Raw genomic sequence first — 12,650 nt, 5'->3', positions numbered from 1 at the left:
TACACACACACACACACACACACACACACACACACACATACACACACACACACAGAGCACAGGATGAATTGAATAAGATGGGATCATATCTTTAAAAAAATGAAATTAAGCGGTGAGAGAGAAATATATTGGGGGGAGCAAGGGAGAAATGGAATGGGGCAAATTATCTCTCATAAAAGAGGCAAGCAAATGACTTTAGTGGAGGGAAAAAGAGGGGAGGTGAGAGAAAAACATGAAGTTTACTCTCATCATATTTGACTAAAGGAAGGAATAAAATGCACACTCATTTTGGTATGAAAACCTATCTTACAATACAGGAAAGTGGGGGAGAAGGGGATAAGCAGGGTGGGGGGGATGATGGAAGGGAGGGCAATGGGAGGAGGGAGCAATTTGAAGTCAACACTCTTGGTGAGGGACAGGATCAAAAGAGAGAATAGAAGCAGTGGGAGGAAGGATAGGATGGAGGGAAATATAGTTAGTCATACACAACATGACTATTATGGAAGTCATTTGCAAAACTGCACAGATATGGCCTATATTGAATTGCTTGCCTTCCCAAAGGGAATGGGTGGGGAGGGAGGGATGAAGAGAAGTTGGAACTCAAAATTTTAGGAACAAATGTCAAGTACTCTTCTTGCCACTAGGAAATAAGAAATACAGGTAATGGGGTATAGAAAGTTATCTGGCCCTACAGGACAAAAGAGAAGATGGGGACAAGGGAAAAGAGGGATGATAGACGAGAGGGCAGATTGGTGATAGGGGCAATCAGAATGCTTGGTGTTTTGGGGTGGGGGGAGGGGACAAATGGGGAGAAAATTTGGAACCCAAAATTTTGTGAAAATGAAAGCTAAAAGTTAAATAAGTAAATTTAAAAAAAAAATTTCCCTTCCTCTCTTCCCTTGTTGAATTTCTACACAGCTTTGAAAGTCAAACTCAAATGTCACTTCTCTCACTGAAGTCTTTCCCGATTCTCCATCAGTAACAACTTTCTTCTTATACCTCACATAGCCCTTTGTTTTCTATCTGAGTTGACGTTTTATCCTCCCCTAAGTTTCCTGAGGAAACACTGTCATCTAAATTTAGAGTGCTCACCTCCTGTGCTTGGAATGTCTAGGTTCTTTTAAGTCTCAGTTCCAGAGCCATATACTACAAGAACCCTTTCTTGATTCCCCTAGTTTTTAATTCTCTATTTTCTCACCCTCTCAAAATTATGCTGCATTTACTTTGCATCAACTTAATATTTATTTGTTTGTGTACATGTGGTTTCCCTCCCAGTACAATGTAAGCTACTTGAGGGCAGAGTTTGCTTTATTTTTTTCTTTGTGTCTCCAGCACTTAGCACAGTTAGTTGGTAATTAATAAGTGCTTGCTGAAATTGAATTGGATTATATAAATATATCTGAGTTTAATTGTCGCCTACTTGGGGGAAAGGGAAGGAAGAAGGGAAAAAAGAATAAAGTAAAAAGTACACAGCAGAAAACAAAAGAAAACTTACAAGAAAGAAAAGATGGACAGCTTAGAACACAATGTGTGGTATTTATTATATAGGCTTTCTTGAAGTGGAAATTTATTGCTGTATATTTTGAATTTTCTTTTATATTCTTCTGTGCACATGGCAATGTTTTTTCTTTTCTTATTTTGTATTTTCATTTAAGCTTTGAAAAAATGTTTCTTTTCTTATTATATATTTGTTTTAATATTTAAATTTGGAATAAATTGATAAAAATAAAAATAGTGTAAGCTCCTTGAAAAGGAAATTGAATTGGATTGAACTGAACTTTGGTCTCTACTTGGGAAACTGAGCTCATTGAGGTGTACTGACCCCATACCACTTAATACCCCTCTCTACATCATTCTGCTGATATGCCTTGCCCACAGCTCATCTTTATCTGTGGTTTTTCTCAGTTAAAATATCAGTTTATTGAAAGTAGAGACTGTTTTGCTTGTTTGTATCCCCAGTCCTACTCCAGTGTCTGGCACATGGTAAGCATTTAATACATAATCCTATTTGGAGAAGAGTTCATGACCAAACAAGGAATATAGAAAGGACATTAGAACATAAAATGGACAATTTTTGTTACATAAAATTAAAAAAAAAATTTGCTTAAACAAAACCTATTGCAGCTAAAATGAAAAGGCAGATGGGGAACTTGGGAAAAAATAATCCTTGCAGCAAAGGCTGCTGAAAAAGGTCTCACTTCCAAGATACATAAGGAATTAATTCAAGTCTATAAGAATAAGAATCATTTCCCAGTTGATAGTCAAGGAAGATGGATTGGCAATTTTCTAAGGAAGTAATTCAAGCTATCAATAACCATATAAAAATGCTCCCAGTTCCCAACGACTAGAGAAATGCACATTCAAACAACTCTGAATTTCCATCTCACATCCATCAGATTAGCAAAATTGACAATAATAGAAAATGACAAATGTAGGATGGGCTATGGGAAAACAGGCCCATTGATGCACTGTTGGTAGAGCAGTGAATTGGTCTCACCATTCTGGAAAGAAATTTGAATCTATACCCTTTGACCCAGTTAATACTCTTCTGAGATTACTTCTCATCTATCCTGTATAAATTTTGCATAAAAAATAGTCATTTGTTGGTTGACTCCCCATTAGAATGTGAGCTCCTTGGTCAGACCTTCAATGCTTATAAAATAGTATATTCAGGAATGCAAAAAAAAAAAAAAAGAAAATGGTGAGCTCTTTGAGAGAAGGGATTTTCCCCCCATTATTTGTATGTTCAGTACTTAGGGAAATACCCAGAACATAGTAAGAGCTTAATATGTGCTTGTCTACTGACTAAATGACCATTGCCACTAGGCCTATATCCCAAAGAGATCAAAGAGGGGGAAAGGATCAATAAACACAAAAACACTTGTATAATATCTCACTTTGTAGTAGCAAAGAATTGTAAACTAAGGGGGCACTTTTCAAATGGGGAATAGGTGAAGAAATTATGGTGTATGAATATCATGGAATACCGATTTTTCCATAAGAAATAATGAATAGTTTTCCTGACACCTTGGAAGATTTGTATGAACTGATGGCAAAATGAAGAAAGCAGAACAAGTAGAACAATTTATGCATCTAAAAAATGTAAATTATTTAATTTATTTTTAACTTATAGAATAAAGCAAGCAATTCCAAATGTAGTATAATAAAAAAGAAAAGTAGGGGAAGACGCATGAAATAATGAAGAGTGAAGTGAAGCGAAGCAAGAGAACATTGTATACAGTAGCAGCAACATTGTTTCAAGAACGACTTTGAGCAAATGAGTCATTTTGGCTAGTATCAATTTATGCATTTGATAGTGTTACATTGTAACACTTAAAAACAAACAGCTTTAAGTTTTAAGAACGCTGATCAGTTCAATGACCAACCACCAGTCCAGAGTTCTCATAAGGAAGCATGCTCCCAGCGTCTGCACACCCTCAACGAAGGTGCAGAAGGAGACACGGATATTTTGGACACGGTCAAATGCAGGAATTTGTTTGCTAGATTATGCATATTTGTTACAAGGTGATACTTCCCCTCTTGTGAGAGAGGAAAGTTGACTTTTGTCAGCTTAAAAAGAAAAAATAATTTTAAAATGCCGCATCAGTTTCTCTCTCTCTCTCCCTCCCTCCTCCCCCAGTTTTTATTTCTTTCTGTCGTTATCTGCCTGTATCTGTTTGTCTCTCCTTCCTCCCTCTCTCTGTTTCTGTCTGTCCATCTGTCTCTATTTTTTTCCGTCCCCATGTTTGTCCCATCTCATTCAGCCCCTAACACGATGGCCTGAACACCCAGCAGGCTCTCTCCAGTATTTTGGCCGTGAGAGATACATTTGCGGGGGAGTACACCGAGTGTATGGGGGCGGTCGAGGCGGCGGCGGCGGCAGCGCCCGAAGCTGGGCGCCCACAGCCCGGACCAAATTGGCTCGGGGAGCGGAGGAGACGGAACGTCAGTGCGCGCGGCTCTCGCTTCCCACCCGGAGCGCTGTCCGGGAGCCCCACTGGAGGAGCGAAGCTGCGGCACTCCGCGCGGTGACCGGGCGTGCGGCTGGCATGGACGGGAGCGGGGCTGGGACGGCTGCGGGCAGCGGCGGCCTCCACCCAGCCTTGGGGGCTCTCGATGGACGGAACAACTGGATGACCGAGCACCCGCAGGTCAGCCTTCCCTGGAGCCCCCGGGGGAAGGCGGGGACGGAGACGGGACGGAGGGGACTGTGGAGAAGCGGTCCGCCCAGCGCGGTGGGGTGCCAAGAACCCGGGACGCGAGTCCAAAGGCTTGGGTTCGAGTTCCGACTCCTCCACGTCTCCCCGGTGTGACTTTAGACGAGTCATCAAACTTCTCCGGGCCTCAGTTTTGTCCTCCGTAGAATGGGGGAGCTCCGAACCCCGAACCTTGTGCCCTTACCCTGGGCTCCGTCTTGTCGCCCCTCCCTTAGAACCGCAGGGCTTGGCTTGGCCTTCCTTTGTGTTAACTTAGCACGTAGTAGGTGCTTCATTACTGCTTGTTGACTTGACCTTTGGAGCCCTGTGATCTCTGACCCTTCCACCCGAAAACCAACTATAAAACTGGGAGTTGCCCCTCTGGCCCCAGCCCTGCCTCGGTTTCCCTTTCCATACTTTTCTGGGCTGGAGGGATGATCCAGAACATCCCTTGGGAATCAGCAGGATGTCCCAGAATGAATGACACCTTTGAAAAAATTTTAATGAAATCTTTTTGGGGGTACAGTGATTTTCATTTTAATTTAATTAATTAATTTAATTTTAATTAAGACAGGCTGTGATTAGACTCAGTTTAAGTCAGCTAGGTGGCTCAGTGTACCTGAAATCAGGAAAAATCTGAGTTCCAGTGCAACCTCCAGTACTTCCTAGGTGGGTGACCTTACTAAGCAAGTCCTGGAATCTGTCTATCTCAGTTTCCTAAATTGTCAAGTGGGGATAATAATAGCCAAAGTGAGGGTCCAGTGATGAGACTGGATCTGGCTTTGCTTGTCTTTTGCTACCTGTGTGACCTTGAGCAACTTTGCCTGTTTCCTCATCTGTAAAATTAAGAGATTAGACTGGAATCTGAAATAATGATTCTGAATCTGGGGTCCATGAACTTGAATGGGAGAAGAAATTACCTCTTTGTTTTCTCTAACCTCCTATTGAAATTTAGCACACTCTTTAGTTATTTAAGATTTTATAACATAGAAGGGGGTCATCAGACTGCAAAGGGGTCCTTGACATCAACAAAGTTAAAAAGCCCTGTGGTATGTCAAAAGTTAAAAAGAGAGGTGGTCATTACAACTTTAAATATTATAAATATCTAGATATTTTTTAACCTTTAGCAGAACTTGAAAAAAAACCCTCCATGCTACCCCTTCTAGTCAATTAGAAAACCAATAAGAAACAGAATATAATCAAATGCTAAGTCCTATAGCACTTATAAAAGTGGTCTTTAGAAGTAATACTAGTGTTGATACTTGGCCCTGGATAATTGTTTTACAATAATACAAACTATACTTCTTACCTCTTTTTATGTCATGAACCCTTTGTAGTCTGGTGAAGCATATGGGCCCCCTTCTCAGAATCACGATTTTTAAATAATTGAATAACTTAAGTAATTGAATAAATACATTGGATAGCAAACCCAACATCCATTAAGCTATGATTCTCAACAATTCTGGGAGATAGGTAGGGTTGGCATTGTCTTTTCGGAGAGGAATGATTTAGATACATTTAGCAAGTTTGAAAAGTTTCCTGAATTGGACTAGAGTATACAAAACTCATATTCTTCTTAAGAAGTCTTTTCTGTAAAGTTAGGGAAAGAAAAAGCCAGTTGCCTGGTGTTTACTTGTCAGCCATCCAAGGACAGGTATGTGTACTTTACTGAGGAGCATCCTGTAACATAAGTGCTCCATAACCCAGAACAGCACGGATCTATAGTAAACAAACTATAAATAATCTTTGCATGCATGAAGGGAAAGTAGGGTGTTTTCTCCATACAAAAGGTCCCAGGAAACTTTCTGTTTCAGAAAAGATGAGGACATCCTCTAAACATCATCTGAAAGTTCTTCAGGGACATGAATAGCTTGTCTATGAGTATTTTATTAAGTAAGCAGTTTGCTAGTTTCCCATTTTCTCTACTTAAAAAAAAAAAAACAACCCAGATTTGGTGGTGTTAAAACATATCCTTATGCTTCCTGAACCTTTCCCTTTGGTTTTTCAAGTGATTTCTGGGCTGTTCAAATAAGTTTTGTGTTTTGTAGAGATCTTCTCTTACCTTAATTCTTTACATTCCAGAGATTTAAAGCAGGAGTTGAGTAGCCTTAGGAGTAAGCTGCCTCTCAAATGCTGGGAAGTTGGAAGATGAGTAAGACAGGATTCCAATCTGATGTTTTACCATCTAGTGGAGAGCACTTATCAGAAATTCAATTATTCACTCCCTTGTACTGTTCTTTAAGGATCTGTGTCTATGTTGTTGCCTCAAGATCATGGTATTGTAGATTCAGAGCTGTTGGGGATCTTTGAGGTCATTAAATGAAGAAAATACCCAAAGTCATGGGTTATTAAGTGGCAGAGACCCTGAGTTCTGCAGGACTGGAGCTGTCTTATATTTTGTTGTGTGCACGTAATTGGTAGGCAGTGAATATTTATTGGATGATTGAAGAAAAAGATTCTTTCTTAGCTATTTTATATTTACTTTGACTTTTAGTTTTTGGAGATGCTGGAGTTGGATGTGGCAGAGACTTCTCAAGTTTATACAGCATTCTTAGTTTACTTGGACCTTCTGGAAGGTAAGATATTTTTGCAGGGCGGGGGGGGTGGTGGTGATAGCATAGTCAGGGAGATGCAGTGTTGGAATTTTGACAAGGAATCAGTCATTAATGTGGGTATTAATTTCTTCCTTAATTTATCAAGGGTAGTTGATATTAAATCTTTCTTATTTATCTTAGTAAAGATTAGTGAGATAGGAAGAAGGAAGTAGCAAATAATACCTGTAGCTTTTAGATCTTTTTAGTTCAGAGGAAGTTCGTAGTTTTGAGCTTTTATTTGGAGTAATGATTTGTTTTTTAATGGTATTCCTTCAGGTAGAAAATGGCATGAAGTAAAGAGTGTAGGACTTCCAGAACTCCAGCTCATCTGCCTCCATGGTCATGAGAGCGAAGGAGAAAGATTACAAATTGTGGTGCCAACATCCGTTCATGCATCATTCAGTCATGAGAGGTGAGCAAGTGCCATCAATGTTGACTTATCAGTCCAGTCAGTCCCCCAAATAAAATAGAGGAAAACTTTCACTTAAAAGTTAACACTTTGAAATTCACATTGTGAATTTCATGCATAAGGAGCTTAAAGTGTATTCTATTATACTCTTCTAATCACAGAATAAAACAGTTGTTCCAATAGCTATATATTAACCAACACATAATAATTGCATATTACTTAAATATTTATTAATTGCCTATGTGTCCCACTTTATAGAGTAAGGGGAATAAAACATAAGACAAAATGCCATCATGAATGATAGTATGAGATTTCACTCTATGAAGGTGAAAAATGTGTACAGGTACAACCAATAATATCGTGAGGCCAGATGTCAGAGTAAGTAGTACAGGCAGTAAATGTTTTAGGATTTCAGAAAATAAAGAGAATAATTCAAGGTGGGCCCAAGAATCACAAAATTGGAAGAGACATCAGACACCTTTGAGACCAATTCATCCTGTAACAAGAATCTTCTTTACAGCATGTCTAGCTAGTGGCTTTTAGATCCACTTGGAGACCTCCAGTGACTTTTTACCTGCCACTTTCGGGGGAAGTCTGTTTTGCTTTTTTACAGACCTCTCAGGTTTTGAAATTTTTTCTTCGTGTTCAAATCTACCTACATGCAACTTTCACCTATTACTCATAATCTTGCTCTCTGGGGCCACAACAGAATAAGACTGATCATTGTTTTCCACATATTAGCTTCTTAAATATGTGAAGAATATTATCTTGTCCTTCCTGTCTTCTCTCCTCCAGGCTAAACATCCCTGATCCTTATATAAATTAGAGTCTTAAGTCCTTTCACCACTTTGGTTTCCCTCCTTCCCCTGTACATATTCAGTATGTTAGTATTCTCCCTGAATTTCAGTGCCCAGACCTGAGTGCAGAATACCTTGGCACTCACCCCTCCCTTGTTCTGGTTATTACACTTCTTTAATGCAGTCTGAGATGGTAGCTGACTTTTGGCTGTCATAGCACATATTGGCTCACTTTGAGTCTGTTTGTTGGAAAAGATTTCAGGTTAGCTTGGACACCAAAGCTCTTTGGTTCTTTAGTCTCATCATGAGCAAATTGCAAGTATGACTTCTCAGATTCCTTCTAACTCTTAAGACTTTATTTATTTCTTTTGTGCATAATATATCGGTAGCCATGTGAAGGATTTTGTTCTCCTTGTGAAAAGGACTCTTTAGTCTGGTTTGTGGTTCATATCTTTTAAATTTCTTTGTGTGCTTGAGTATCATGAATTTTAGACACACATTAGGATTTCATTGCTGTGAGGAATTTCTGCTGAGGAAATACCCTCAGTACCAATCCAGGTCAGCACCTGTTCTGTAGCCCAGTGATATAGAGATAGCTAGGGCTTCGAGGCATTGTTACAGTGACTCACAGCTGTAGTGTGGCAGAGTCAAGTGCTGAGCTCAGGGCTTCCAGACCTCAGGACTGGTCCTCCTTCCCCTGGGCTGCCTCTCGTCATAGAGTGGGAGCCAACCCACTATATTATGGGTAATCACCACTTAAAGTATACTCCCTGTTGTTACAATAGCCATATTCCAAAGCTTTTAGGCCATTGCTTTTCTGAAGCCATCTCCTGCCTCCTGAGAGACTTCATATATTGTCACCCAAAAGGCCTCCCCTATAGCTCCCAGTCTCTGTTTCAGTGATAGTTCTGAGCTAGTTTTTGTTTTTTCTACAACAGGTCCTTGTTTTTAGCATTACTAAACTTAAGTTTCATCCCATGAAATGAATAATTAATAATAAGAGACAGATTTCATGTTAAATTTTACAGAATCATTTACATACATTTTCTATTTCAGTCTCAAAACAACCAAGTGAGATAGGTACAAGACAACAAAGTGATAACAATGAGTCTAATTTCTCTTAATTTCCATCATTTCTTAAGGTGGATTTTGTGTGAGAGTTTGTGTCTGATATCTTCTTTCCATCACTTAGGTTCTGTGTATTTGGGATTTTTCCTTCTTTAGCTTTTTCAGGCTGCCTTTTTATAGACTCTTAGAATGCTAACTTGGAAAGCAGCTCTTACATTGGCACAACAAATAGTTGCTCTGGTCTCATGATAGTCTTCATATCTTATTATCATATAATATTCTTAAAATTTTATTATAAAGGAAAACAATGTAGATATAACTACAGTATGCCTATCATACCACTAGGATTTGAATTGGGCCTACACTTAAAAAAAAAGCATTAGTCTGGGCTTCATTTCTTTTCAGTTTCAAAATGATAGTGGAGGCAACATGACTTCTGGTCCTTTCCATCCTTAAGAATCTGTGGTTCTTTGGTTTTCTTCAAAAAGATTCCTCTCCTGCCTAGATTTTTAATGGAAGTGTTTTTTTTTTAAAGTGTGAAACATACATCAATGCTTTTATTTTCATTTGTAACATTTATATGTATGTGTATATATGTATATATATGTTACATGTCTTTAGCATATCAACATAGAGTTTGCATTTTAGCATTTTCTCAAAATAGATTTTATGAATGACCTTGAATTTGGATGTGAAATTTCATATTACTATTAAGTATGCAGCAGGTGGTTGCTGACTCTGTAAGTCCTATCAGGAAAGAAGATCAGCCCTGGTACACGTTCCAAAGGATTTGTGAGTAAGTTTTACATAAATATGGCGATTTATGTCCATTTCTGTTGCATTTTACCTTGATTTCTGTGGGTTATATGCTGAATAATATTTCCCATAAAAAGACATTCTTGATATTACTATCATTATATTGAAAATAAGATGTGCTTGTTGTATCACTCTTCTGAACCCTCTGCAATCTGACTTCTGACTATTCAACTGAAATTCCTCTGTAAAAGTCACCAATGATCTCTTAATTCCCCAGTCTACTGTTTTTTGCTTAGTCCTCATATTTCTCGATCTCTGTAGCATTTGACGCTTGCTCACCTTCTCCCAGATATTCTTTCTTCTCTGGATTTTTTGTGACACCATTAATTAGGTCCCCTTCTCCTTTCTGTGTCACTGTTCTTTCTCTTTCCTCTTTGCAGGTTTATCTGCGTCACTCCCACAAACTGTGGCTTTGTCTTGGGCCTTCTTTTCTTTTTGCTCTCTACAGTCTCCCTTGGTGATCGCATTGACCCTCTTGGGTTCATTTATCTCTCTGGAGATGATTCTCTGAGCTACACACCCAGTCTTAGCCTCTCTCCTGAGCTCCATTTATACATTACCAACTGGCTTTTAGACATCTTGAACTGGATTTCTCAAAAGCTTGTCCAACGCAGCAGTCTAAACTAAAACTCATTATTTTTTCTCCAAAACCTTCTCTTGTGAGATTCTCTGTTACTTTTGAAGGTACTACCATCTGCTCAGGCACTAGGTTCACAGCCTTCATATTACCTTTAACTCCTCAGTCTCATTCACCCTACATATCCAAGCCATTATTAAATCTTGTTATTTCTATTTTCATAATATCTCCTGTAGACATCTTTTTTCTTCCTTTTCACGTAGCTATAACACTAATTCACCTCCCCATCACCTTTCCCCTGGACTGTTGTAATAATAGCCTTCTGATTGATCTCTTGCCTCAAGTTTTTCCCCATTCCAATCCATCTTTTATTTGACTGCCAAGGTAATTTTTTTAAAGCATAGGACTGACCAGGTTACTTTCCCTTATCAGTAAGCTCTATTGGCTCTCTGTTGCCTTGTAGGACCAGAATTCCTATTTGGCATTTGAAGTTCTTCATAATTGGTTCCCTTACTACCTTCTTATACTTTACTCCCTTCCCCTCCATTCTTCAGTCCAGCCACACTGGCCTACAGGCAGTTCTTTGAGCACAGCACCCTGTGTATATGTACTGTCTGTCCCTCAAAGCATGCTGGAATGCTCTGTCCCATAACCTCTATTTACCTCGTGGTTTCTCTGGCTTCCTTCTGTAGTAAGCCCTTTCCAGTCTCACTAGCTGCTAGTGCCTTCCCCTCTCAGGTTATCTCCTTTCTATTCTCTTTGTATGTATCTTGTATCTAGCTAGTTATTTACATGTTTTCTTTCTCACTTCCTCACTAGAATACATTCTCTTTTAGTGTGTCTTTAGTGCTTAACAGAATGCCTGGAACTTAGTGGGCAATTGATAAATACTTCTTGATTGACTGACTGTAAAGTGGGTTCAAAGAAGAAATATTCTGTATTGTGTACCAGACTAGAAGATAATCTGCTAAAAATAATTCTTAAACAATGAATTTGTGTTCAATTTTTCTGGAATCTTTTGAGATAAAAGATGTGGTTAGAGACATACTACTGTTGAAGATTTATTATTAAAATAATAATACTTTATAATTGCCAAAAAACTTTCACACAATTTTATATCATTTGACCACATGACAGTTTCTTTCCCCTAGTCTCAATAAAGAGATGTCTCTTCTTTCCTTGCAACTTGTCTACATTTGTCATTGATTGCATCTTCTCCAGCATTTTGAAACCTCCATCATCCACTTTCCCTTTTGAATTTTAAAATTTTTGATTCCTTCCTTAATCTCTTAGAAGCTGGTAGGTGGCACAGTAGATAGATTAATGGTCCTGGAGTCAGGAACACCTAAGTTCAAACAGATACTCACCCACTAGCTGTGTGACCCCTGACAAATCACTTAACCTCTGTCTGCCTGTTTCCTCAACTGAAAAATGGAAATACTAATAGTTCCTGGCTCCCAGGACTGTTGTGAATTTCAAATGAGATAATATTTTTAAAAAGTGCATTGTACAGTGTGCCTGGTACATAGTAGGTGCTTGATAAATGATTGTTACCTTCTTTTCAAACATGCCAAGCCTCCCCTATCCTTAAAAATTTTATGTGGGTCTACAATCCTCTCTAGATTTCTTTTCCCTTTCTCAGGCAAACACTTAGAAAAAGCCCTCTACACTCATTGTCTCCACTTCCTTTCCAGTTATTCTTTGACCCTTTGCAATCTGGCTTCTGATCTCATCCTTCAGTGGAAATTACTCAGTTACAGCTTCTCTTAACTGCCAAATCTGATGGGCCTTTCTCGGTTCTCATCCTTCTTGACTTCTCTGCTGCATTTGATATGGCTGGCAGGGTTTCTGTAACCCTGCTCTCTCCTGGTTCTTCTTCTCCCTCTGACCATTCCTTCTCAGTCTGCTTTGCTGGCTTATCATCTATATTACAACCCCTAACTGTGGGTATTCCTGGAGTCTCTGTTCTGGACCTCCTATTCTCTCTCTCTCTCTCTCTCTCCCCCCTCTCTCTTTTTCTCTCTTGGTGACCTCACCAACTATCTTGGATTTAACTGCCACCTCTTCACAGATGACACCCAGATCTATATATCTAGTCTCAGTCTCTTCCCTGAACATCATTTTCCCATATTACCTATGGTATGTTTCAAACTCACTCTCTCAGAGATATTCTAAAATCAGCACGTCCAAAAC

At 39.1% G+C, this 12,650-nt stretch overlaps 1 protein-coding gene across 1 annotated transcript in view; it reads left to right on the top strand.

Moving 5' to 3' along the window:
• The first annotated feature begins 3,576 nt into the window (after nucleotides 1-3,576).
• TSEN15 (tRNA splicing endonuclease subunit 15) overlaps nucleotides 3,577-12,650 on the top strand; it is a 28,708-nt gene continuing 19,634 nt past the window's right edge. Inside the window, exons 1-3 of the mRNA XM_072648404.1 lie at nucleotides 3,577-4,151; nucleotides 6,691-6,772; nucleotides 7,067-7,202. Coding sequence (XP_072504505.1) covers nucleotides 4,050-4,151; nucleotides 6,691-6,772; nucleotides 7,067-7,202 — 320 coding nt within the window. The 5' untranslated portion in view covers nucleotides 3,577-4,049. The remainder of the gene's footprint in view (nucleotides 4,152-6,690; nucleotides 6,773-7,066; nucleotides 7,203-12,650) is intronic.

The sequence above is a fragment of the Notamacropus eugenii genome, chromosome 2 (genome assembly GCF_028372415.1).
Source record: "Notamacropus eugenii isolate mMacEug1 chromosome 2, mMacEug1.pri_v2, whole genome shotgun sequence".
In the NCBI taxonomy this organism is placed as follows: Eukaryota; Metazoa; Chordata; class Mammalia; order Diprotodontia; family Macropodidae; genus Notamacropus; species Notamacropus eugenii.
This window is presented reverse-complemented; position numbering and strand designations above follow the sequence as displayed.